The sequence below is a fragment of the Equus asinus genome, chromosome 4, assembly GCF_041296235.1.
Source record: "Equus asinus isolate D_3611 breed Donkey chromosome 4, EquAss-T2T_v2, whole genome shotgun sequence".
NCBI lineage: Eukaryota > Metazoa > Chordata > Mammalia > Perissodactyla > Equidae > Equus > Equus asinus.
This window is the reverse complement of record NC_091793.1, coordinates 135,439,225-135,463,185: the sequence shown is the minus strand read 5'-3', so window position 1 is coordinate 135,463,185 and position 23,961 is coordinate 135,439,225. Positions and strand designations below refer to the sequence as shown.

The following is a 23,961-nucleotide window of genomic DNA, read 5'->3' as shown; positions in this document are numbered from 1 at the left end:
ATATAAAGTAGAGGAAGACGGGCACGATGTTAGTTCAGAGCCAGTCTTCCTCAGCAAAAAGAGGAAGATTGATGGCAGATGTTCACTCAGGGCTAATCTTCCTCAAAAAAAAAAAAGCATAGAAAAATGAGCCAATTCTGTTTCATTTATAAAATATAACAATTAAAGTGTCAAGAATTCAGATCTTGGGCATGCCCTGTGGCCGAGTGGTTAAGTGCGCATGCTCTGCTTCAGAGGCCCAGGGTTTTACCGGTTTGGATCCTGGGCACGGACTTGGCACCGCTCATCAAGCCATGCTGAGGTGGTATCTCACATGTCACAACTAGGACCCACAACTGAAAATACATAACTATGTACCAGGGGGCCTTTGGGGAGAAAAAGGAAAAAACAATCTTTAAAAAAAAAAGAATTCAGATCTCGTTCTCAATTTAAGCTTTTATCAAAGACTGTACGTTAAAAGACCCACTGTCGGTAGGCTCAAATGCACGGTTTGCAGCATTAGCATTTCCACTATCCAGCCAGAATTAATTGTTAAACATCTACTTCATTTAAAAAATACAAAACTAAAAAACATTAGACGGAACTGTTTCTGTTTAAACCTTGAAGGTCAGCAAGGTGTCAGAACCCTGCTCCACTGTGCCGCCCATCCCACAGCCCTCGACCCACGGCGCCCTTTCTCACTCTAGGTGTTGCTCTCAACTTTCTTGGCTGGAAATCAGTTTGCTCAACTAATCCTTGAGATAAAATGCTATCCCACTAACGGTTTAGGAGTGATGCCTCCAGGAATATTTACATTTTAATAAGAGGCCCTTGAAGACCAAAAAGCCATTAAGATATGAAGCAGTCCCTCTGTGCCACGCCCAGCAGGCCAGGCTGGGGAGATCCTCTCCATCTCAGCTTCTAGATCTCTTGCAAATGCTGCTCCAGAGATCGGCATCCACACTCTCCAGGGTAAAGCCCACTCCGCGAATGGAATTTTAAAGAGATAAATGAGAAGCAGCACAATGTAGAGCAGAGAATGCTGACTTCAGAGCCGGACACGTAGGCAGACCTGATTTTAAATGGTGACCTTTAAGGCCCTCTGGCGCCAGGAGCCCAGGGTCCGGGAGGGCTGACACACGTCTCCACGGGGGTCAAAGCAAACAAGAATATCACTGTCTTCAAGAACACAGTCTAAGACTTGACGCAATGCCCCACATATTTTATCTTTTAAATATTCTCTTGTTCTTGAAACACCCGTTTTCCTAGGGGCAGAGGGAGTGCTGTTATTATCACTCTCCATGAGTTACCTCTCAGTGAAATAAGTATTCAAAAATTCTGACCCCAAATGACAATTACAGAATAAGGAAAAAAAACCCTCAAACTAGTAAGTCAAGAGGATGAAAACGTACAGGCAGTATAAATGTCCCTTTTAAAGCCTCCTGTATCACTTTGATACATATCAATAGGGTGTGGGGCTATAAGAAGGGAAAATTCAAGTAAAAGACAGATTGAACAAAGTACCCAACTGAACTAAATAAGATGTCAAGGAAACTACAACAAGTGAATTCTCACACAAAACATTATGGCAGGAACATACTATGGCACAGGTGCAGGGAACCCCAAACATCGCTATTTCCAAGACGCTCACACCATGGACTCTGTGCTAAAAATGCCCCCTCCTCTCTTCTCCCACAAGACAAGCTCACCCCTGGAGAGTGCCACATTTTACTGATCCCAAGCAAGAAGCACCAGGAGTGCCGTGAAAAGCTGTCAGAAACAGACTCCTGGGCCACCCGGATCCTCCAACTCCAGAATTGCAAGAAAGGGCACAGGATTCTGCAGGCAGGTCTCATAAACATCTCACAGTGAGGAAAACTGGGAAACCCTAGGTTTGATGAACGGATGCCTGCCAGTGTGTTAGCTCAAGAACAACAACAAAACACTAAACCTAATAATAATCATCACTCACCGTTATGGATCTCTTGCTGTGTGTCAAGCTCTGCGCCAAACACCCACACATATTCTCTCTTATGACCTTCATAACGGATCTCTGGGATCAGTATCACTTTATCCATACAATTTTAAGACAAGGAGACTGAGCCCTGAGAGGTGCCCTGCCCAGGCCCACAGCTAATAAGACAGGGCGCCGAAGAACACCAGCAGGTGATGGCGCACGGTGTCTTTTCTACAGCTTACAGACGCCATCATCCAGTGAGCTGTGACCAGCTTCAGGTTTAACACAGCCGTGGAGCTAAGAAACATGGTGGCTTTGAGCTCATGTGGGCGGGCTGACTCTGGCTCTATGTTTGGGGCTGGTACGTCTTCAGACTCTTCCTGCGCTTGGGATCAAAGGTGGAAAGAAAAACTAGGGAGACGGTAGTTTCTAACTACCACCTAGAGGCCAATGTCCCGGAAATTCACTTCAAGACAGACAACATCAAATGCTTTACTTCCTGCCCTCAGATATGGGACAGACGCCCACGCCCACCCAGCAATGCCTCTGGGGAAATCAGATCTTGGATGGCAGGTCTTCCACAGCACGGGTGACAGCAGAGCACAGCGGGAACTTGATCGGTTAAGACCTACAGTAAATCCTTTTTTTTTCCTGCTATAAAGGACATTATTGAGACAAATCGCAAAATTTGAATTAGGTCTGTAGATTAAATAATAGCATTGCGTCAGTGCTGATATTTTGATTTTGATAACTGTATGTTTATGTAAGACAATACCCTTGTTCCTAGGAAATAAACACTGTAGTATTTAGAGGTAAAGAGGCAGCGTGTCTGTAACTTACTCTCAAATGGCTCAGAAAAAAAAATGGATATTTATATATATATAGAGAGAGAGAGAGAGAGAATGATAAAGCAAGTGCAAAATGTTAATAATTGGGGATTCTGGGTGAAGGGTAATTAGGAATTTCTTTAAGGTTTCCGCAACTTTTCTGTAAATTTAAAATTATTTCTAAATAAAAAGTTACAAAATTTTTATTGGAAAGTTCACATCAACTATTTTCAAAGAGGAAAATTTAATTTTAATTACACATATACACAATGGAAGGAAGTCCGGAAGGAAGGGCGGGCCAGAGAAAGGGAAGGGGAGACAAGAAGGGAGAAAGCAGAGAGGGAAGGGAGGGAGGAGGGAGAAGTCAGGGGAGACAGGAGGAAAGAGAAGGAAACGTGGGCTTTGGAGGTCCTGACACAAAGCTACCGACTCCACCACCACCTCTGTCGCTCAGCAGCTGCTGTGTGACCGGGGCCATGGCGGGGCAGGTGGTCAGTGTGGGGGGACTGCCATGGGCAAAGCCTGGGCCTCCCACCTCGTCTCTCTGCTGAGCTCTTCACGCACACACACACACACACACACACACACACACACACACACACGGCAGAGGGAAGCCCATCTGTGAACGAGGTGCCTGTTTCTGAGCTGATTTCTCCAAAGCAAAGGCAGCTCTAGACTAGACACGCTTAGAAGGCCTCCAGGGTCGCTTCCCCCGCTCATCCTTTTTTTCGGATCGTTTTACCTTCAAGAATTTGATCAACCACTTTAAATGCTTCGTCAACATTTCCATATTCCAGTTTCCTTTCCCCCTGGAAGAAGGAGTGGTGCCGTATAGCTTCCTAGGAAGAGAACAGAAGAGTGAGGCCACCTGCGCAGGAGACGCGGCCCTATGGCAGGAGCCGCTGCCTGAGTCTGGGCAGCGTTTCTCCCCTTGCTCTGGGATACCACCTGCTCTCAGCATGACCCCATGAGCTGAGCCAAGAACCAGGCTTCTGAGTGACTTCCCAAGAAGCAAGCACAAATGTCTTTAACGAGTGAAAACAAACAATTGCTTGGAAAAACGTGGCACCCCCTGGTCCCAGAATGGAACTAAGATTTTCCAGGCAGATTATTCTCTTCATTCCACAACCCATTCTAGGGACACGCAGCAGGGGGTTTAGAGCCTGAGCTCAGGGACCAGTGAAGCTGTGTCCATTTTCTCCATTCACAGCTGTTTGACTGTGGGTCTCCTACTTCACCTCTCTGAGCCTCATCCGTACAATGCAGGTATAGCTGGGCACGGAGCTCTCACAGGGTCATGGTGAGGATGAAATGAGGCATGTCTGGAGCTTGCATGGCACATAACGTGCTCCATCAGTGCTAGCTGAAGACACTCAAGTGATAAGGGTCATGGCAGCCTTGCCTGCCAGCCCCATGCTGCTCCTTTGCGAGGAGGAGCACAGGGCAGTAGGGAGACCTCCTGCCTTGGAAGGAAGATTCCATTACAAGCCCACTGTGGGTACCACAGATCCACTTCTTACTGGCTCCGGTCAGCTTCCCTTGGGCGCCCAGTGACAGGGGACAGTGGTAGGTGCACATAATCAGGGTCACAGCTACAGTAATCCAGGTTGGTTTTCTCACCCATCCCTAGGAATCACTGTAAGCCCTGTGTCCACTGGCAAATGTGACGTACCAGCTCCTGTCAGCATTGTCTACCACGGATTACTGTCCACCCACAAAACTCCAACCTGCTGGCAGTTAAGGATTCTGCAAACTCTGGTTCCCTCTGGGTAGCAGTAGGTGCCTAGACTTACTGACATACTTCAGGGATGTTCTATTGTGATCCTGCCATTTCCTCTGTTCAAAAAGTGGGCTGGTTTATTTTTACCACCGTGGGGCCCAGGTTCTTTGACAGAGCATTTGCTGATTGCTTCTGTTACTGACTAGCTGTGTGACCTCGGGTAACCCTGTCTCTTAGCTTCCTCATCAGATGGGGATAACAGTTTTTACTCACAGGACTGAAGTGAGCATTCAGTGAGTTAATGCATGAAACCTGCTAGAACTGTGTACCCACATAGTGGGCTCTGTCAGGTGTTAGCCATGGGCACGCTGTTGGGCATCAGGACCCACAAGAGATTCTGGTCAGGAGCATATTTTTCTCACCAGGGCCATCAGCTTTCTTGAGCCAGGAGTTTTGATAGAGTTTCCCCATGCAAACTCTTAAAAGCTCTACAAAGCATAAGCCAGGCTAACCCTCAGTGAGAGTGACACAGATACACTGTTTTCATCCTATTTTGATTGATAACACACTTCCTACTAGGATCAATTCATAAGATTGTCTTGTTAACCTAAGATTTAGATATTCCAGGTTGAAAAGAGGAGTTTTATAAATCCTATTTTTAAAAGTTTAATCTTTTTCCACTTCACTTGCTGCTTGCTCTCTGAGCAACTTTGAGCCAGTGTCCTGAGCATTTCTTGGTCGGGAAAGTGGTAAAAGAACTGTAGTGCAGAGAGCTGGGCGTATGCGCCTGCTATGACTGTGATGAAACCCGGCCTGCTCCAGTTGATTGCCCTTGGAGAGCTGAACCTCCGATAAAGCAGGAGGAAGCTCTTCTCCACACTGCCACAGTCTGGCATTCTCCGGCACACACCCACAGATCTGCTGGTTGGAGCTGGGGAGGGCAGGAGGAGAGTGCTGTGGAGTTGCTCACTGGAATTTTACTTGGCTGGAAGGTCGGGAGAGGAAAGGGAAGATATTTGGCCAGTGGAATTGGCCAGAGGATTACAAACAAAATTTCTGATGAAGTATAAATTTTGAACTCTTTTCTAAAAAACAGGAAATGCCATCCTCCAATTTGTTTAAGTTGCCAAAATACCTGTGGGCATCATAGCATCTGTTTCTCACGCTCATTTAAGATACGGATTGAAGGATCTAAAAACAGTGTCTTCAATGTCTGCTTCATGGAGCATCTTGTTAGTTCTCACTGTGCGCCTGAGAGCCCAGGTGAAGTGAATGCAGAGTTAACGGCGTGTCCACCGTCCTTGACATTGTTGGTCACCCATCCAGCATCCTCTCCCCTCCCCCTTCCAAATGGTGCTCAGATTTCTGTTAGGTCTCCACCACTCTCCCCCTTATGGCCATGCACTGCAGAGAAATCTGACCCCTGGCAGTAACCACAGCCCCCCATTCCTCTGGCCAGCCATTAGTTCAGATATGGACTCATGCCCAGAGTGTCCTGATGAGGCTGCATCTCAGGATGCGTGGAGCGCTGGGACAACAGTGTTCTCCCTTGCTTCTTGCACAGGAACTGGAAGCTCCTGGCTGCCATCCTGTGACCACAGGGGATAAAGTCTGTCCTGTGGGCAGCAGAGAGGAGAGAGGGAAAATACGGTTTCTTGCTAACACTGATTGAGTGCGGGGCCAATAAAAGCCCCAAACTTTGGAAGCCACTTTGGGTCAGATTTTCTTTCCTATTACTGAAGCCAAAAGCATTTTAACTGAGCCACCACTGAAATCTGCTCTTCTAGCCACACCCTTGACCTCGTTACCTCGATAGTTAGGATCACGGGCTCCAAATCCTGGTAGACAATCTTCACTCGCTTCGCAGCTCGCTTTGCCTGAACCTCGGAATCCGCGACCACGGCGCAGACGAGCTGACCCACACAGGACACCTACGACACGGAAAGACCTTTGTCTCAAGGGGGGCAGGCACCAGGTCCTCTCCTTCCATCCGTCTTCCTCCTCCGGCCGAGCTCAGAGCTAGATGCACAGGAAATGACCCTTCACATGTGCCTACACCCGAGGTGGCGAGGTTAACAAAGGCCTCGGTAGAAAGTGCATCTGTCCAAGCTGCCTGCTGACCCCTGGCGCTGGGGGGCTCTTGTCTTTGTCCCACGTCACTGGCAGCAGTGGCTGAAGGGGGCAGGAGAGATGCTGCCTCAAGCACAGCTCAGGCTCCAGGCCAAGCAGATAGGACTGCTGAAGGCCAGCTGGCCCAGGAGAGCCAGCTCCATGGCCTGACCTGTGGTCGCCACACCACGAGCAGGGCCATCCTGAGCGGCAGCTTCTGCCTTCACGAACAGCGAGGACCAAGAGGTCCCAGCCCACCTCCTGCACAGAGGAGGGACAGAGTGACAGCCCAACACTGCAGTGAGCAGACCTCTGCCCCAGACTGCGGTGGAGCACGGGCTCCTTGTGAAGAGACACGAGGCCGCAGCAGCCAAGCCGTGACCACACACAGCGCGTCCCCTGCATCACTTCCCCTGCGGGTGACGGAGGCGCCTGAGGAGTTCACACGGGGACCAGGGCAGAAAGTGGATGGAAAAACAGAACAAAGACTCCAGAAAGGTGAAACAGTCAGGCCTGGAAGGAGTCCCCACAGCGGTGCAGTCTCCCCGCCTTGTCCCGTGGTCACAAGCCCCACTTCCCCGCTCATGTTTCGAGTCTACTTTACACTATTAGGCCTTTTCTACAATGATTACAGCGCAGTTTTATCCTCTGAAAAAACGGTAACAGAAAAGTTGACTCCAGCGCACACACACACAAGTGTTTGCTGGGTGTGCGTGTGTGGGGGCAGTGGGAGATAAATGAACAAGAACGGCAAAACGTCGATAACTGTTCAAGCTGGGAGACGGGGCTATGGGGATTCACAGTGCTTTTCTTCTCTATCGTTGTGTACGCTTAAAACTTGTACAATGACAAGATTTTTATAAAGCATAACATGCTGCAGACAAATGTTAAAAAGGCATTAAACTAACCAAGGCGATCACTCACACGGCTCTGTTCCCCGCTCTGCATGGACGCCGGGTGTCCCCTGGGAGCTGGCGCACAGACAGGCCGCCAGACGCTCACAATCACCATCCCACAGCTCAGCGCAGGGACTATCGTGCAACCTAGAAGGGCTGGGGCTTGTTCACTAAACACTAATTCTCACTGTCTTCTGCCAAGGCCACACGGCCCTGCCTCGGGGGAGTTTCACCTTGACTTCAGACTCTCAGTCAACAAACTTTCATTTTTATCAACTAAGTCCGCCAGCAAGAGCCAGAGGTAGGGAGTGTTTCAAGTGCTGGGCTCTTTGGGGACATACTGAACTCTGAAGGCTGAGCTATGCAGAAAACCTGCTGAACTGTCCTTGCTGTATCTTCTGCTAACTTAAGATGCAGTAGCCAAAGTTTCAGTCATTTGAAACTTTCAAACGGCAACAATGCTATCATTGTTCCTCTGCCCGTTCGCCGTGCTGCCCTGCTATGTGGGAGGCAGTGTGTGGAACACACCGATGAACCAGACATGGGGCCTCACTCGAGGACGTTTACTGGGTAGGGGAATATGTAAGACGTAGGAACAAATGTGTAAGCTTCAGACAACGGAGAAAGTGCACTCAAGGTCCACTTTGCCTTCCCCCTTAGACTCTAAGCTCTGTGAGGGCAAGGACCACATGGGTCTCGTTCGGCTGCAATGACCAGCCATAGCAGGTACTCATTTTCAAAATGCCTGTTGAATACACGGCAGCATGAAGGAATGAGTCAGTGAGTTCAGAAAAGGAGGGAGAATTCCCGGATTAAAGGGTGAGGAAAGGCTTCATGGTGGAGAGAACACTTGAACTTGGACTTGGGACTTTGGACTCACTGAGACGGGCCAATGGTGAGATTTTCAGGGGAGGGATTAGCAAAGAAAAGTTATCATTATTCTCTCCTCACTTTCCCATGCTTGTTAGCAGCACACTATCTTACTGCTAGAAAATATAAAACATCAAAGTATATTTTATATAACTAGTCAACTTCTCAGGTAGAAAATGAATATCTTTGAATTCATCCAACATTAGAATATAGTGTTTTGTAGTAAGCATTCAAAGAATACTGGAATCCTTTACGATGTGCCAAATGCAATGCTTTCTTTAAGAAAATATGAAGTGCCTTTAACAGAGGAAGTTGTTTTTAAAACAGAAAGCAACAATGCAGTACCTCCTGTGTCTCCAGAAGTTTCTCAGGTTCACCAAAAAGGCCGAAGGAGTTTACGCCACGAAGATCTTCCTCGGTCACGATGTCCACCACGCCTGGCAGGCTGAGAGCTTCGGACAGATCAATGGACCTAGATGAGAAGACAGAGCACGGCTCCTGAGAGTAGCCCCACAGCCGAGGACCATGGAGAACGGGCTTAATTGGAGAATAAGGTATGAGAGAGGTAAGATACGTCCAAGAACCCTTCACAACAGTTTTCTGCCACGCAATTTGGAAAAAATTCCCGAGATAATAAAGTTATTATATAGAGGGACAAATTGTGGCAAATCCTCCATTTCAATCCCATTTCATCTCTAATCTGCATTGCATCTCACCAACAAATAGCATATCCTCTTCATATCATTATTTTTCACTAATATGACTTAGGCAAAATGTAACCATGACTGTCTACAGGGTAAGAACTTATCACTTACACAATCTCAGCATGAGCTCTTGAACTTGTTACAAAAGCCAAGAAAAGTTCCCCGTCCAGCACTGGCATGTCGTCACAGTAGATGGCTTCGCCTGTGGTATGCTTAATACCAGACAGATGCATGATGGGACGGCCAATTGGGTCTTGAGGAAGCTGCTTTGGGTCTACATCCTGTTTAATCAATAACCAACAAATCATTTTTATAATCATTTTATGCACCTCTCCCACAAGAAGGTGGCTATATAATGTACACGCAAACCAGAACATGAAAACAGTCATTATAATAGTAACACCAGGACGATAAGCCTGTTCCAGTAATTCAGTAGGGGAACTGGAATCTACAGCCATGATGTTGTTCTTGCTTTTTTCCCACATTTTTTAAATACAGACCACAACATCTCTAATGCAAATTCCATTAGTGTAAGTAAATGAATATAAATCTTTCTTCTTGATAAGGTAAGATTACGTTGTCTTGTTCATGCTCATGTATTTCTTTAAATTTTATTATCAAAATTATTTTACTGTTTATCTAAACATGGCACATATATTGTGCCACAGAGCATGATGATATCATGACTATGTTTACAGAAAATATTGAAGGCAAGCCTTCAACCAGAAGAGCCATTTTTTTCTATTTTGAGTGAAAAAGTCTAGGAAATAATTGGCAACACTCATACCTTAGACAATACTGATAAAGAACAAAGCCAAAGGGAGATTCCTTCTGAGTAACGATTCACTAACATTACTCTTTCTTAGAGACCATGGGGTAAAATGTCTTGCTACTGGTTCTGTAAATACCTTATATGTTTCGTTAACCAAAGTAGAAATTAAGAAACATAATGTCTCCCCAAGTATTTCAAACGAGAGAGTTGTTGGCTTTCCTAGTCGGTTGTTTTAGGGAGAAGAAGTACTGGAGGGAAGAAGGAAGACGGCGTTAAGAGACACGGTACAGGCCAAACTCAGAGACCACGGTGAAGGCTGTGGCTGCCAACGGGCTGATGATGGGAGTGTGGGAGGTGGGAATTCCAGGAAAATTGCCAGCCAGGCAGCCACGGGCTGCCTCTCAAAGCAGAGGGCAGCTCTGGGTCTGGAGCTCTGCCTGAGGAGCAGCCTGCTAAGCAGTGCTGAGTGCCCCATCCATGACTCACTGGGTCAGCATGGGGTGTGGAAGATTTGGGGGTGAGGGGCACACAGTAGGTCGGCCAAGGTGGTGAGGCCTGGCAAAAGCTTGGGAGGGCTCCCCTTCCCCGCTTCGGCTACTCCTCACTGCAGTTCACGGGTCACCCCGAGCCCTGGAGGAGGCAGGGACTGTTTCTCTGAGATGAGCCTCACCAAGCTACACCACAGAGCAGGAGGGAGGACAGCAGAAGCCACTAACAGAACACATACTGGTTAGAACCTTTACGGGGCGGTGGGGGGGAAGAGGCCATAGAAACGGACCTATTTCCAACTCAGCATCATTTAAGGCATCTGAGGAAACACATGGTAAAGACTTTTGTATTCGATCGCCAGAATGTGCAATTTGAGAAAGCCCATTCAGCACATATTGACGATAAATGCAACACTTGATTCCACCTAAAGTGGCATCTCACTTCAGTCACAGCTGCCGACTTCCCAGAGGCGAAGCTCCCTGGTCCAGGGGACGTGCGGCGAGCCTCCTGCTCTGCGGCAGCGAAGGGAAAGACCCAGCTGTCGTGGCCCCACCCGCCAACGAGCCTGTTTTCTTCTCACGCTGATGTTTTGCTTTCTTTTCCTTTCTGAACAGTGGATTTAACTGAGCAAATACCATGAATGGAAGAGAGCCATCACGGTTGGGATGGGGAAGCTTATGTAAAGATAACAGTGAAAACACACTTATGTAAAGATAACAGTGAAAACACACTTCTCCAACGCCCTCTGCTGCTCACGGGACCGAGCAGAGTGGTCTTCGCTCGCTGCCCACCCACTGAGGGACTCACATTACAAACCTTCGGCCTGAGATGGACCAGAGGGTCTCCAGGCAGCGGGCAGGCCTGGACCATCAGCAGGGAAAGGAGAGCGGCACGGGTAATTTGAAAACGTGCTCAGCATTTTTATGGGTTATTTGGAAAATGAAAAAAGAAACTGTTGTTTTCATAATACAAATGACAAAAGTAAAATATCAGGCAAATTTTGACTGACAATTATATGCAGAAAGTAGTCATTTCTGAAATTAACTTGGCATAAGACACGTGTAGGATGCTCTAAACTTATTCCTACTTCACATAACATTTACTGTTTTATAGTATATGCTTACCCATAAGCCTTTACTGTTCTGATGCCCATCTTTGTTTCATTTAAATGTGAACTTCAATTTTGCAATTACTATAAGACAATGCACAAAAAAAGGAGCATTGGCTAAGTTTTTTTGGTTGTTTTGTTCATCCTGACTTTATAAATTTGAAAACAGAAGATTACCAAGAAAAATGACTTATAACCTGGCCCAGGCACCATTAAATAAAGGTAGATATTAGGCCACAAATGTATGGAAATAGGGAAAATGAGAGGAAATTTTGCAGATTGGGGTTGAGGCATGAACAGGGGTTTGCAGCAGCCCTAACCCACACCAGCTCCATCGATGGAGCCCACCGCTTCGTCCTCCTGACCAAGCACCCCAGCAGGTCTCTTTTCCCTCTCCTTTGAGGAGCTGAGATGATGATCAAAAGAAAAACACACACAAGAGCTCTGTCTGGTATGGTTTTTGGTGTTCCCGATGGCAGGATCGATGCCCTCTGTAGAATACCCCGAGTGCTGTGCTCTCACGCTCTGCTGGGCTCTCAACTTGGACAAGATTTGAGTGAAAAATCATCCACATCTTTTTTTAAAATCCTAAGGGGGTTTTTCCATCCTGAAGAGCAAAATTCCAGGTAATTCATAAGCTTAGATACTAAGGAAATACATTCATAGGTTTCTATAAAGGCTCTGGAAGTTTTCTGTGACATAATACTTTTTACTGTAAATAATGAAACACATCATCACATTGAAAAAAACCCTTTTGAAATCTTGCTGTGAGAAGCCTGCCAAAAGATTGAAGAAAGATACCAAGATGTATTTTTGTTCTATTCTAGAATCAGATATGAAATTGATTATTTTAGTTGAAGACATAACACCTTTTTTTTGCAGTCAGCATGATGAATCTACTGGTGAAAGGGGCTGTACTCGATTACTTGCTTCTGCTTGTTTGTGGCTAAAGATATGACGGAAGAATATCGTCTCCTTGAACTGGCCATCTCCTGGAGCTGCGTCAAAACGCTTTCAAAGCAACCGAACTTATTTGGGGAAAAAATGCTCATCAGGAGTGCTGACGTTGCACCAACAATGTGGATATTTGTGTGTGTGTGAAAAACTACAAAAAAAAAAAAAATGAAACTCATCTGTGTGGCAGATACACTGCTTCCAAAACTTTGACTTGCAAGCTTTACTAACAAGCTCCCTTTGAAGATGATGAACTAGATGAAGATTACCAGTTTTCTTCGGATGATTGGAATGCCCAATAATTTGTTCTCGTTGTTTCTTTCTGAAGTTTATTCCACTGGCAAGGCAAGGTTAGGGTATTTACAAGCCGAAGGTTGCAGCTGCCGTATTTTGCAAAATGCCAGGGAAGATGACAGCTGTTTTTAACTGTCAAAATGATCACTTGCACTGGAGTTTGGCATATTTGAATTTTTGAACATACTGACCCTAAAATCTCAAGGAATATACACCAACTTCCATGCTCATCACGACAGACTGTGAGCTTTTATAACTAAATCCAACAACAGATTCAATGAACTGATGCTTTAAAAAGCCTCTTCATGTTCTTGACTTCATAAAACTCTCAAGGTGAAGTTTCCTGATAATAATTTCAAGAAAAAACACATTGAATCTTATCCAGTTTACCAATAGGACCACTTCAGGTGATCGTTTTGTGATGTTATGGCAGAAAATTCCATTTCAAAGTTAATGAGGAATTCTGCCCTCTCAACAGTCAGTTTTCTTTAGGAGAGTTCAAAAATAGAACTTACGCTTAGATCTTAGAACTTAACGCTTGATTCAACTCAAATGTAACTCACAGAAAAAACACTCGGAAAAGAGGGACTGGGGGAAGAGAGTGTCTCCACATGCAAACAAAATAAACCAGCGGCTCATTTAAAAACCCTTCCTGCCTTTTCCTTACCTTCTAAGGGCTGAGTTTTCTCCTTCTCTGAAAATGAAGCAGCCCTGTGGCCCTGACACAGAAGTGACTTTAGTTGTGCTCCGACTTCCATGGTGCCAAGGGCAGAGAGCATGTGGCAAGGTAGCCAGCTCGTTCATGTCGGTGGTACAAGACCACAGAACAAAACACATGGCCTTCAAGATCAAAACAGACATTTAAAAATAATTACCATTGCCACTTTTGTTTTTAGTCCTAATTCTTTTTTGATTTTGAAATTTTAATGAACACGATAGGAGGCTTGAGTTCACCAGAAGAGGAGGTCCAGTTTACAAAGCTTGAGAGTCACTGAGAGATAAGTGGGACGTCCGGGTGCAGGAGCTCCATGGCCCAGGCCCTTCAATTAAAAAAAAAAGCTACCAACCTGGTACTTTGATGTACCCCAGTGATTTCTGGAATGAAGATCTTCTAAAGCACTCTCATACTTGTCTGCAAGGCCAGGATAGCGAACAGGGTCCTGAAAAGAGGAACCGTGGTAGATATTTAAAATATGGTGGTACCAGAATGGTCTTCGAAGGGAGACTAGTATGGTTTTTAGCAAGCAGCTCTATCCTGAAGTCTAACATTTCTTAAGAACTCACCCAATTCAGAACCCTGGAAGTACAAGCAGCTCGCTGACCCCCAAGTTCGGAAGGTCCACATATATGACCACATGACAGAGAGTCAAGTGAATACAGTAGGTCACTGACTTCCAACATCTTTATGGGTCTTATGATTTTCTCACATGCTTTCCTAAACGATTTGAAGACTTACAAACCAATAAAACAGGAAGATCAAAGCTAAGTAAATAAAGGGGAAAGGAGGAAAATGCTTAAACCAGGAAACAGAGCCAAAGCACGCCACTGCGAATGAGCACAAAACTCTGCTCTGCATCACCCGGTGAACCCCGGAGAAGGGACCCTGCTGGGGCTGCATGCCTCCAAAGCCCCACAGGAGGTGGCGTTCGGGGGCCCAGGAGGAACACTTCTCAGGGCTGAGGGAAATGGGTCATTTGGGTCCTTACATGAGACCTTAACCAATACATATAATGGTCATGGTTTATATTTTAAAAATTTTAACAGAAAAGTAAAGCCAACAAAGGTTATTATTTTTAATAATACAGGAATACTGACCAGAGGAAGCTGAATTGAAGGTATAAAACTACAAGGCAGAAGCTTTAAGTGATACACACTTGATGCGCCCAAGAAACTGTATTAGCTTGCTATCAATTGGAGGAGTCTATAATTGGCTTTATTTTTTCTCTTTTGATTACATGGTGACAATATGTCACTTATACATGATTTCAAGCTTCTATTCTCAAAGATTTGATGAAACCCTTCTGGTTCTTAGTTGTTCCCAGCTACAATGAGAAGACACTTTCAGAAGCAGTGATAAGAGAGAGCTTTGTGTCTCATATTTCCAGGGATCATATCAACCTCTATACCACATGAAGAATGTTGTTGGTTTCTAGTCTAGTTTGGTCAGCTGGTTGTAGGGTGGGATTAAGGAGGCCAACATGGTTCAAGTTCCCCATAGGTCAGGCAAATTTATTCAGAGAAATTTTTTTAGTTGTGTCCTCCCTAGCAACTATCTTGTAACTCTAGTTGTTTGTCATAAGGGAGACCAGGCAAAGAATGCCTGGGTGATTACTATCATCATTATGACCACTGCTAGGCTGTCTCCATCACGTTCCTCTGAAGCACTAGGGACCATATGAAGCCCTTTTCCTATGATGACCTGTTTCACAATAACCTTGTGGACTGGCTGTCATCGTCATCTCATAGGTGAGAGAAATGAAGCTGAACCCAGAGAAGAAAGTCGAACGCACGAAGGTAAAGCTCAACAAGTGGAAGAAATGCTTCACTGAGGGAAAACACCTTCAAATCACTCACAAGTCTTCTGCATACCGTCTAGACAAACAGCAGGGAAGAAACAAGGTAACTGAGCAGCATTATACAAAATCCTGCACAACTCCGTGCTCTACTGGCAACTCCTCCCCAAACTCACACCTGTCAACAGACACAGACAGCCATGGAGCCCAGCGGGCCCGTGTGTTGCTGATTTGGGTCGTCTTTTCTATCCTATAGCTACTTAGCACGGAAGCGCTGCCTCCACTTTGGGCATCACCAGAACCCCCAGCACTGGGAAAGCTAATACACGGTCAGTTCCATTTACCATCGTCTTCAAGATCTGTGACACTTTCAGGTAGAACTTGAAGAAGAAGCTGATGAGGAGCGTCCTCTTGAACTCCACCTTTCCACCCGGAGCCCAGCCCGGAAGGGAGACTTCATCCAGAATCAGCCTGCAGGCTGCATCCAGCATCTCTTCATTCCAGGGCCTGCGAGGGTCCAAAGAGAAGACTCCTGGCTCACAGGCTCAGCGAGCGTGTGAGACAAACAGCTACAATTTAATGAAGGAAATAAGAATACGAGCTCTGCAGTTGGACAACCCCAGCTCGAATCACAGTCCACCTTCTCAAAGCATCTGGCCTGGGCTCACCACTGCCCTACCTGCAAAAGGTAAGAATAGCAGAACCCACCTCATGGAGGGGTCATGAGGAGGGAATGACAGCCCATGTTAAGGCCTGAGGCCAGGAGTAAATGACCCCATGTCACAAGAATGTTTACTGCATGCCAGGCTCTGTTTTAGGCACCTTATATGTATCCATTCACTTCATCCTCTCAACGGCCCTCTGAGGTAGGGACGATGAGCCCCTGTGTCAGATAAAGAAACTGAGGTCCCGTCAGGCTAAGTAAGCTGACTGAGGTCACATAATCAATAGAGGCGGAACTGAGATTTGGACCCAGGCAGCTTGGCTCAATCAAGTTCACGCTTTTAACCACTACTTTCTATTACTCCTGAAATGAGAAGTGATACCTGGTAAATGCTCAAGAAATATCAGCTATTACTATTATCTATAGAAATAAAAAGTCAGGTAAGCAAAAGCATTAAGCCATTTATTATAAAACAAACCCCCATAATCTATTTTTTATCATGGCAAATTATTCTCACAATAAAGAATGACAATTCCTTCATTTTGCTTACCGTGTCTATGTACTATTGGGAAATGTGCTCTTGCTCTCTCTCTTTCCCTCTCCCTCTCACTCTTTCACACACACACACACATGTACACACACACAGACTATATGATGCCCACTTCAGAAATCATTAAAATCAAGACATGGAAATAATCATGAAATCTTATTGGAATTCCATGCCATAAAATGAAAAGGTACTAAGCATCTTTCTCTTGTAATTGCATGCTACCACAAAAAGGGCTGTCCCATTACTCAGAAAGAGTCTAAGAGTATAATGCCATACCTTCCGATGAGTTTCTGGCAGGAATTTTTTGCACAGATGGTGGTTGGACCAACCCCTCCATACGCAATGGATAACTCTCTAATGATGCCACCTCCTTCTCCAAAAAAGACTCTCATTCCTGAATTGACTATCGCGAGAGCGTTCTGCTGCCGCTGGGCTTGGCGGAAGGCTGACACAAATTCCCACTGAAAGCAGAAGACAAGTGGCACATGTAGAAACACATGAGTGACAATTACGCACTCGGCAGTTTACATGCGTGGTCCTAACCCCTAGGACCTCAGAGCGTCCCTGTATTTAGAGACAGGGTCTGTAAAGAGGTAATTAAGTTCCAATGAGGTCATTAGGGTGGGCACTAATCAAACGTGGTGGTATCCTCATAAGAAGACGAAATTTGGAGACAGACACAGAGGGAAAACCAGGTGAAGACACAGGGAGAAGATGGTCATCTACAAGCCAAGGAAGGAAGCCTCAGAAAACCACTCCTGACAACGCCTTGATATCAGACTTCCAGCCTCTAGACTTGTGAGAAAATAGACATGTGCTGTTTAAGCCCCCGAGCGTGTGGTCCCCTATGACGGCAGCCCTGATGGCCAGATACACCCTCTGAGGCAGCGGGATGATGCCCTCGTCACCGATGGGGGCTCTAAGGCTCGGAGGGGTTCAGAAACCAGTTCAGAGTCACAGTGGATCTGGAAACCAAGATCCAATCTTCAGTCTGACTTCAAGCCCTTCTTCTTTCCACTAAGTTCTATTATAAATGTGTTTTTGTAGCCTCTTTCAAGGAATATAGGTAGAAGTATATTTTCTAGTCTTATTTAGGAGAAAGCCGCATGGGACAATGAATTTTTAAACGTCTGTAAGAAAGTAACGTTAGAGTTTGGGTTTGTGGAGGCGGGAAGACAGAGAGAGACAGAGAGAGAGAGATGGAGAGAAAGACAGAGAGAGAGAGAGAGAGAGAGACGGAGAGAGAGAGAAAACGGCAGAGATGAAGGTTCCCCGATTCCAGGAACAATAGGGGTTATGTAACACAAGTGGAAAGTGACCGTTCACAAGGCCTTGGAATCTCCCCTGTAAACAGTCAACACCTTTTCTTAACCCCCATCTGTGGGAATTAACAAGCCACAGGCTCACAGGTAAAACCAAGAAATCGAAAGGACCCTCTCACCTTCCTGGAGTAGGGGATGTTCACAGAGACCAAGATTTCTCCAGGCTTAAGATCGGCGCTGGGGCACTTTGTGAGAAACTGCTCATTTAAAGGAATCTGTCGTTCTCCTTCTGTGGAAAGAAATGACACCTTTCCTGGCATCTGTTCCACTAAACAACCAAACTTCCAAAACTTTGGAAATAATTCTACCAAATCCCGAGGAAACCGACTGTTTGGGAAGGACGCGCTCTGCCTAGGCTCACTGACTCTTTCGTGCACGATGGCAGCTTGCACTGTCTCCTGCAGTCTAGGCCGCACCTTTCTGGTTCTGGGCCATCTTTGCTTGCTTAGAAACAAAGACCTCCAGCAGAGCAGCCCGGAGGTCACGTGGAGCAGCCTCAGCAGTCCTCTTCCCGAACAGCACAGCTCACTGGGAGCTTTAGAGTAAGGAGTGGATAGTAACATCCCTTTGATATTCTGATCACGTCATTCAAGGAACACTTATTGTTTCTAAGCAGGAATCCTACTAAGGTAAATAACCCTACTAGGTTGATTCAGCAGTGAATAAATAAATTGCTTTTGATGAATTTTTATGCTGGTGAGGGGCTGTCTTATTTGTTTATAATCTTTTCCATCACCTAAAAAATTTCTGTTCTTTAGTCAATATATTGAGGGGAGGAACCATTTAAAACTATAACAAAATATGACTTTGGGATGAAAGCTAAGAAGTTTTTGATGTTTACACTCACATCACAAAACCTATTTCTCATTATATGATCTTTTAAAGGGATGTTACTTAAATTTATAACTCTGAATGTAAATCTTCATCCTTAAGATAATTTTGTGATTTAGATGATACGAAAAGTAGGTATTTAACAATGTAGGTAATAGAAAGCTAGTGCATGTTTTTAAAGGAAAATAAAAACAGATGTATAGAGGACCAATTAAAACTTCCTAATAATTGTTAACCAAGTTGGAATAAGAGAAAGAAATTAATTTCTGAACTTAGTTTCAAAAAAAAGACTCAAGGGGCCAGCCCAGTGGCGCATCGGTGAAGTGCGCATGTTCTGCTTCGGCGGCCCGGGTTTGCCGGTTTGGATCCCAGGTGCGGACATGACATCGAATGGCAAGCCATGCTGTGGTAGGCATCCCAGATATAAAAAAAAACAGTAGAGGAAGATGGGCAGGGATGTTAGCTCAGGGCCAGTCTTCCTCAGAAAAAAGAGGAGGATTGGTAGATGTTAGCTCAGGGCCAGTCTTCCTCAGAAAAAAGAGGAGGATTGGTAGATGTTAGCTCAGGGCTAATCTTCCTCAGAAAAAAAAAAACCAGTGAAACTCAAGTCAATAAATATAGAATGAAGCCCCACCATTGTTCAACAGAAAAAGGCCTGTAGGCTGCCATCGACAGCAAATTAAAGAGAAGCACATGGCATGATGTGGTTCCACAACACTCCTGGACCACCTGCAGAGAGTCTTCACCAAAGGGGCCCAACAGTTCTCAGCAGCCTCGAGTTCTCTCCACTACGCAGAGCACGTTGGGACACTAACACAAGTACGGTCAATGTAGGGTAACCAGGACGGGAAAATATCTAGCACAAGGCCTCAAAGAAAAACAGATGAAGACATTGGAGAGTGTGGAATTAGGACCACGCTGAGCAACTTCCCAGCATCCAGAAAGGCAGAGAGAGTTATTAACATCATAGAGAATAGTCATTTTCAAAACTGCACCTCCTGGCTCTTCAGAGAGAAAAGGGGGTAGGAAGAGCAGGTTTACTAATCCCCAGGAAAGAGCTGTCACTCACCTTTTGACAGCAAGTTGAGGGTACAGTTGCCCACAGCCAGGAGGGGATTCAGATCTGAATCCAGATGCCTGCTCACAATGTGGCCCCCTAAAGACTTTTGAAAATAATAAGTTAGTTTCATACCAGCTATGTAATTATAAAAACACAAGTGATAAAACAAGGATCAATCAAGGCTTTGGAGAGCTATTCTTTTTGTCTGTTCCAAAAGAATGAAAATGTCATGATTTGTCAGAGACAGTCACCCAAGGAATGCACACTGGAGTTTACTGTCATCAAATACATACAGCCATGTTCCTGATCTGGCATCCGGCCAGAGTTCCCAAATGCTTCAAGAGAGCATGGTATGTCTGTGTCTTCTCCTCTGGAAGCTTCTGGATCACTTCAGCCAGGATCTCCTTCACCTGAGCCAGGCTGAGGCCGGCACCTAAGGTCAGCCCTAAAATAAAATCATTTGTAAATAATGCAGTGTGATTGCTGCTGACCTAGAAATGTCCATTAGACCAAAGCTACAGACATGGGATCTTTATGCTGGATACGTGCTGCCATGCTTATTTTTGGTGATGGTGGTGGTGGTGATGATGGAAGTGGTGCTGATGATGGAAGAGGTGGTGGTGGTGGTGGTGATGGTGATGGAAGAGGTGGTGGTGATGGTGGAGATGATGGAAGAGGTGGTGGTGGTGGTGGTGATGGTGATGGAAGAGGTGGTGGTGATGGTGGTGGTCGTGATGGAAGAGGTGGTGGTGATGGCGGTGATGATGGAAGTGGTGGAGGTGATAGAGGTGGTGCTGAAGGTGATGGAGGCTAAAGTTTTTGAACACTCACTCTTCAAGCACTCAGCTGAATACTTCAGAGAATTTCCCTCAATCCTAACAAACGTTTGAGATAATAACCCCATTTTGCAGATGAAGAAACTGAAATTCAGAACTTGACTAGGTTCTTACAGCTTATATGCCATAGTTAAGAATTACACTCCAGAGCCTGACTTCAAACCCACATTTACATTGATTCCCATCATTGTCATTAAATCAATTTCCCTTGTGGGAATGGACAAGCCAGTCTGTGAGCTGCTAAATACATAAACGTGCTGTGCTTACCACTGTGCTTCTGGAGAGCAAGGACTGTATTCCAGTCATTCATCTTCTCTCCAGCACTTAGCACAGTGCCCTTCCTTGAATCGTTGTTACATTTCTCTGATACAGCAGACATAAAAAGTTCTTCAGTAAAAATATGAGTAGTCAGATAATTAGTCTCTCATATAACTACAGAGCATTCTCCCCTGAGCCTCCTCCAGAAGGTTATCACTCTTATAAGAAGAGCATCTCTCTGTATATTATAATTAGGAATAATTCTTTTTCTGCTCGTCTGCTGGGCAAAGGAAATAAACTGATTAATTCATTTTAACTAAGAAAACAGGGACCATAAGAACTCACCATCATCTGCATGGTTTACAACGCTCAGTTCTTCAATACATTCAGGAGAAATTATAACTGGGTGAAAGGCGCCTTTAAATCTTACTTCAGGTCCTAGAGGATTAGGAAGATAATAAATTTTGGAATTGTCATTAGAAGTGATATCTTTAAATATATAAAAACCACACATCTTTCGATTTGTCTGTTCATGGCCAAATCACACACAGAATGGCCAGATGGACTTTCACTGAACTTAGGGGACTCTGGACGTGTCAGCTTTGAAACTCGCCTGACAAGTCCAAGACAACTTGTGGCTTACTCAAAATTCTCTTTGGGAAGATTCTAGAAGACTGTTCAAAGAAGTAGACGTCAGACTGAGTTTACAAGGAACACAGCAGAAAGAGCCTGGAAGTGCAGCTTAGGAAAATCACGTCATACCTACTGAGACAGCACCAGAGAGGAGACAGCGAGCAATTTCAAATGCGAGCCCAGACCAATCTCCAGTGGAAAGACGGGACAGCTGTCACTGGAACTGGGGCTTCTGAGCTGTTATGGAGCAGCCTCCTGGGGGCAACTCTGGGCACTGCTCTGATCAGGGGCAACAGGAATTTACTTAGGCAACGGAAGCTGCCAGAGTATCCTGAGCAATGCTGGGGAAGTCAAGGCGAAATGACTGACAGTGCTATTTCTGACTGCTTTTCCGGAGAATATGCATATATGAGGTTTTTTACCCCCCGCCACCCCCCCGGGTCCTTTCCCTCAGTTTCCTCATAAGAGGCCCCCGGAGTTCCACATACCCACAGAGGTGTTCCCCATGACAATAGGGGCCTGCGGATACTTGACTTTAGCTTCTAGAAGTTCCTTCAGGGTCACTGGAGAAATCCATGTCATTCTGTCACCAACAAAAACCCTGGTCCTTTGTGGTTGTTTCTCAGCCATTATCTATTAAAAAAGCAATAAGGATTCAAGGTCGTCTCATGACAACATTTCCACCTGTTTCTGCTGTACCTTTGTGGGAACAGAGAAAGGAAATGGAGACCTTTTTTAAAAATAAAATGAAAGTGGGGTCAGCCCCATGGCGTAGTGGTTAAGTTTGGCGCACTCCACTTTGGTGGCCCAGGTTCATAGGTTCAGATCCCTGGTGCAGACCTACAGCATTCGTGAGCCATGCTGCAACAGGACCCACATATAAAATAGAGGAAGACTGGCAACAGATATTAGCTCAAGGCAAATCTTCCTCAGCAAAAATATAAAATAAAAGTGACCTAAAAGTAGAGCTTTAGTAGGAATCAGAGATCAAATTAAAAATATGACAACATTTTACTCCTTCTGGAGTCTGTTCCCAGATATCTCCCTTTGCTGTTTTTATATCTCAGAGGAATTCATTGCAATGTTTAAAAATATTTTAACATGTTTAATTTTGTCAAAGCACTCTATGGGAGAATAAACTTCGGCAGAATGGAAGTAGAAAACATGTCTACAGCTCTGCATGTTGTGATGTCATCTCATGACATTTTTTATAGATACTATCTGCTGCTTCTTACAGTCAACCGTCCCCTCGTGGTGACTCCACCCCCATTCCTCCATCTCTGCCTCGGTCCCATACTCTTTAGGCCTTGGGCCAAGGATGACAGAAGGATATTACCTAATCGCCAATCAACTTTGGGAGGACCCATAAGGAAACACCCCTCCCGACATTTCAGCATGAATTCCTGTAGGACGAGCTCAACTTTGCCTTACCATTAGCTCTGGAGGAAATATCAGCTCCTGAGTTGGATCCAATGGCAGAAACTCCTCTTCTGAGAAGAGTTTTGGACTTGTCTTAAAAAGAGAAAGTACCAGAAGTTATTGTTATCAGGCAATTCGGACTACTTTAAATCTTCTGTGGAGTGGGGCCGGAAGAAGATAAGACACACAGCAGACAGACAAAGAGGCAGCTGGCCAGCCACAGTCCCTGCCTCCCAGGTCAAGGGCTCTAGCACAGACCTGGTCACCAGCAATGCAGTGCAGGTGTCGATGGGCCTCCCAGGCCCTCGGTGCCCTGTCCAGAGTCTGGGGGAGCAGAGGCGCAGGCAGCAGCCCCAGCACAGGGCAGAGCCAGAACGTGTCCCTGAATCGCCGCCTCTCCTATCGTGACACCCTCTGCCTGTTCTCCCACTTTCTTAACAGCTCCACTTTACTTCTGGCCCTCGAAAAGAGACCTGAAAAAGGCTCTTTTTAAACTAAGAGGCATTAAGGGATCAGTGTCTTCTCTCTGATAGATAGTTGTACTTGAACTGGAACGAAGGATGAAGTTGTCAGGATAGATTTTCCTTTGATAGAGATGGAGTGAGCACAGGAAGGGGACATGCTGACACACCTCACGTTAGTCAACTTGGGCAGCCACTTACTCCTCCTAAAAGTAAGCCGGTCTGTGCTCATGTCCTGAGAAAACCTTATAAAAATGTACATTTCACTGACCTTATTTCCTTCCTCAAACTCTGGTAATTCATTTATTCCTTGATCCAAACAGCAAACCCCATTTTCTTTACTTTGACAGCAGCCAGAAGTCTGGTGGGTAAAGAAAACAAACAACCCAGATTCTATTGCTGATTCTACTAAGTGTTTTTTCAGCTTTTTTGAGGTATAATTGACAAATAAAATTGTATATATTTAAAGTGTACAAGGTGACTATTTCATATATGTGTATTTTGTTAAATTATTACCACTATCGGGTTAATTAACACATCCATCACCTCACATAGTTACCATTTTTGTGTGGGTGATGGTGAGAACACTTAAGGTCTGCCCTCTTCACAAATTTCAAGTACACAACACAGTAGTATTAACTATAGTCCCCAGGCTGTAAATTAGATCCCCAGAGCTTATTCATCTTATAACTGAAGGTTTGTACCCTAGGATCAGCATCTCCCCATCTCCCTCAG

General features: G+C 45.3%; 1 protein-coding gene across 2 annotated transcripts in view; it reads right to left on the bottom strand.

Annotated features, from left to right (window-relative positions):
• The window catches only part of LOC106825581 (aldehyde oxidase), a 72,894-nt gene that overhangs the window by 29,886 nt on the left and 19,047 nt on the right, over positions 1-23,961 (bottom strand). For both annotated transcript variants that reach the window (XM_044768488.2, XM_070508338.1), the window contains 14 exons: positions 23,498-23,587; positions 22,778-22,858; positions 21,835-21,979; positions 21,059-21,151; positions 19,913-20,064; positions 19,629-19,722; positions 17,848-17,957; positions 16,683-16,867; positions 15,537-15,699; positions 13,747-13,839; positions 9,174-9,343; positions 8,704-8,830; positions 6,292-6,414; positions 3,506-3,602 (listed from right to left, as the gene is read on the bottom strand). In XM_044768488.2, the coding sequence (XP_044624423.2) occupies positions 3,506-3,602; positions 6,292-6,414; positions 8,704-8,830; positions 9,174-9,343; positions 13,747-13,839; positions 15,537-15,699; positions 16,683-16,867; positions 17,848-17,957; positions 19,629-19,722; positions 19,913-20,064; positions 21,059-21,151; positions 21,835-21,979; positions 22,778-22,858; positions 23,498-23,587 (1,723 nt within the window). The remainder of the gene's footprint in view (positions 1-3,505; positions 3,603-6,291; positions 6,415-8,703; positions 8,831-9,173; positions 9,344-13,746; positions 13,840-15,536; positions 15,700-16,682; positions 16,868-17,847; positions 17,958-19,628; positions 19,723-19,912; positions 20,065-21,058; positions 21,152-21,834; positions 21,980-22,777; positions 22,859-23,497; positions 23,588-23,961) is intronic.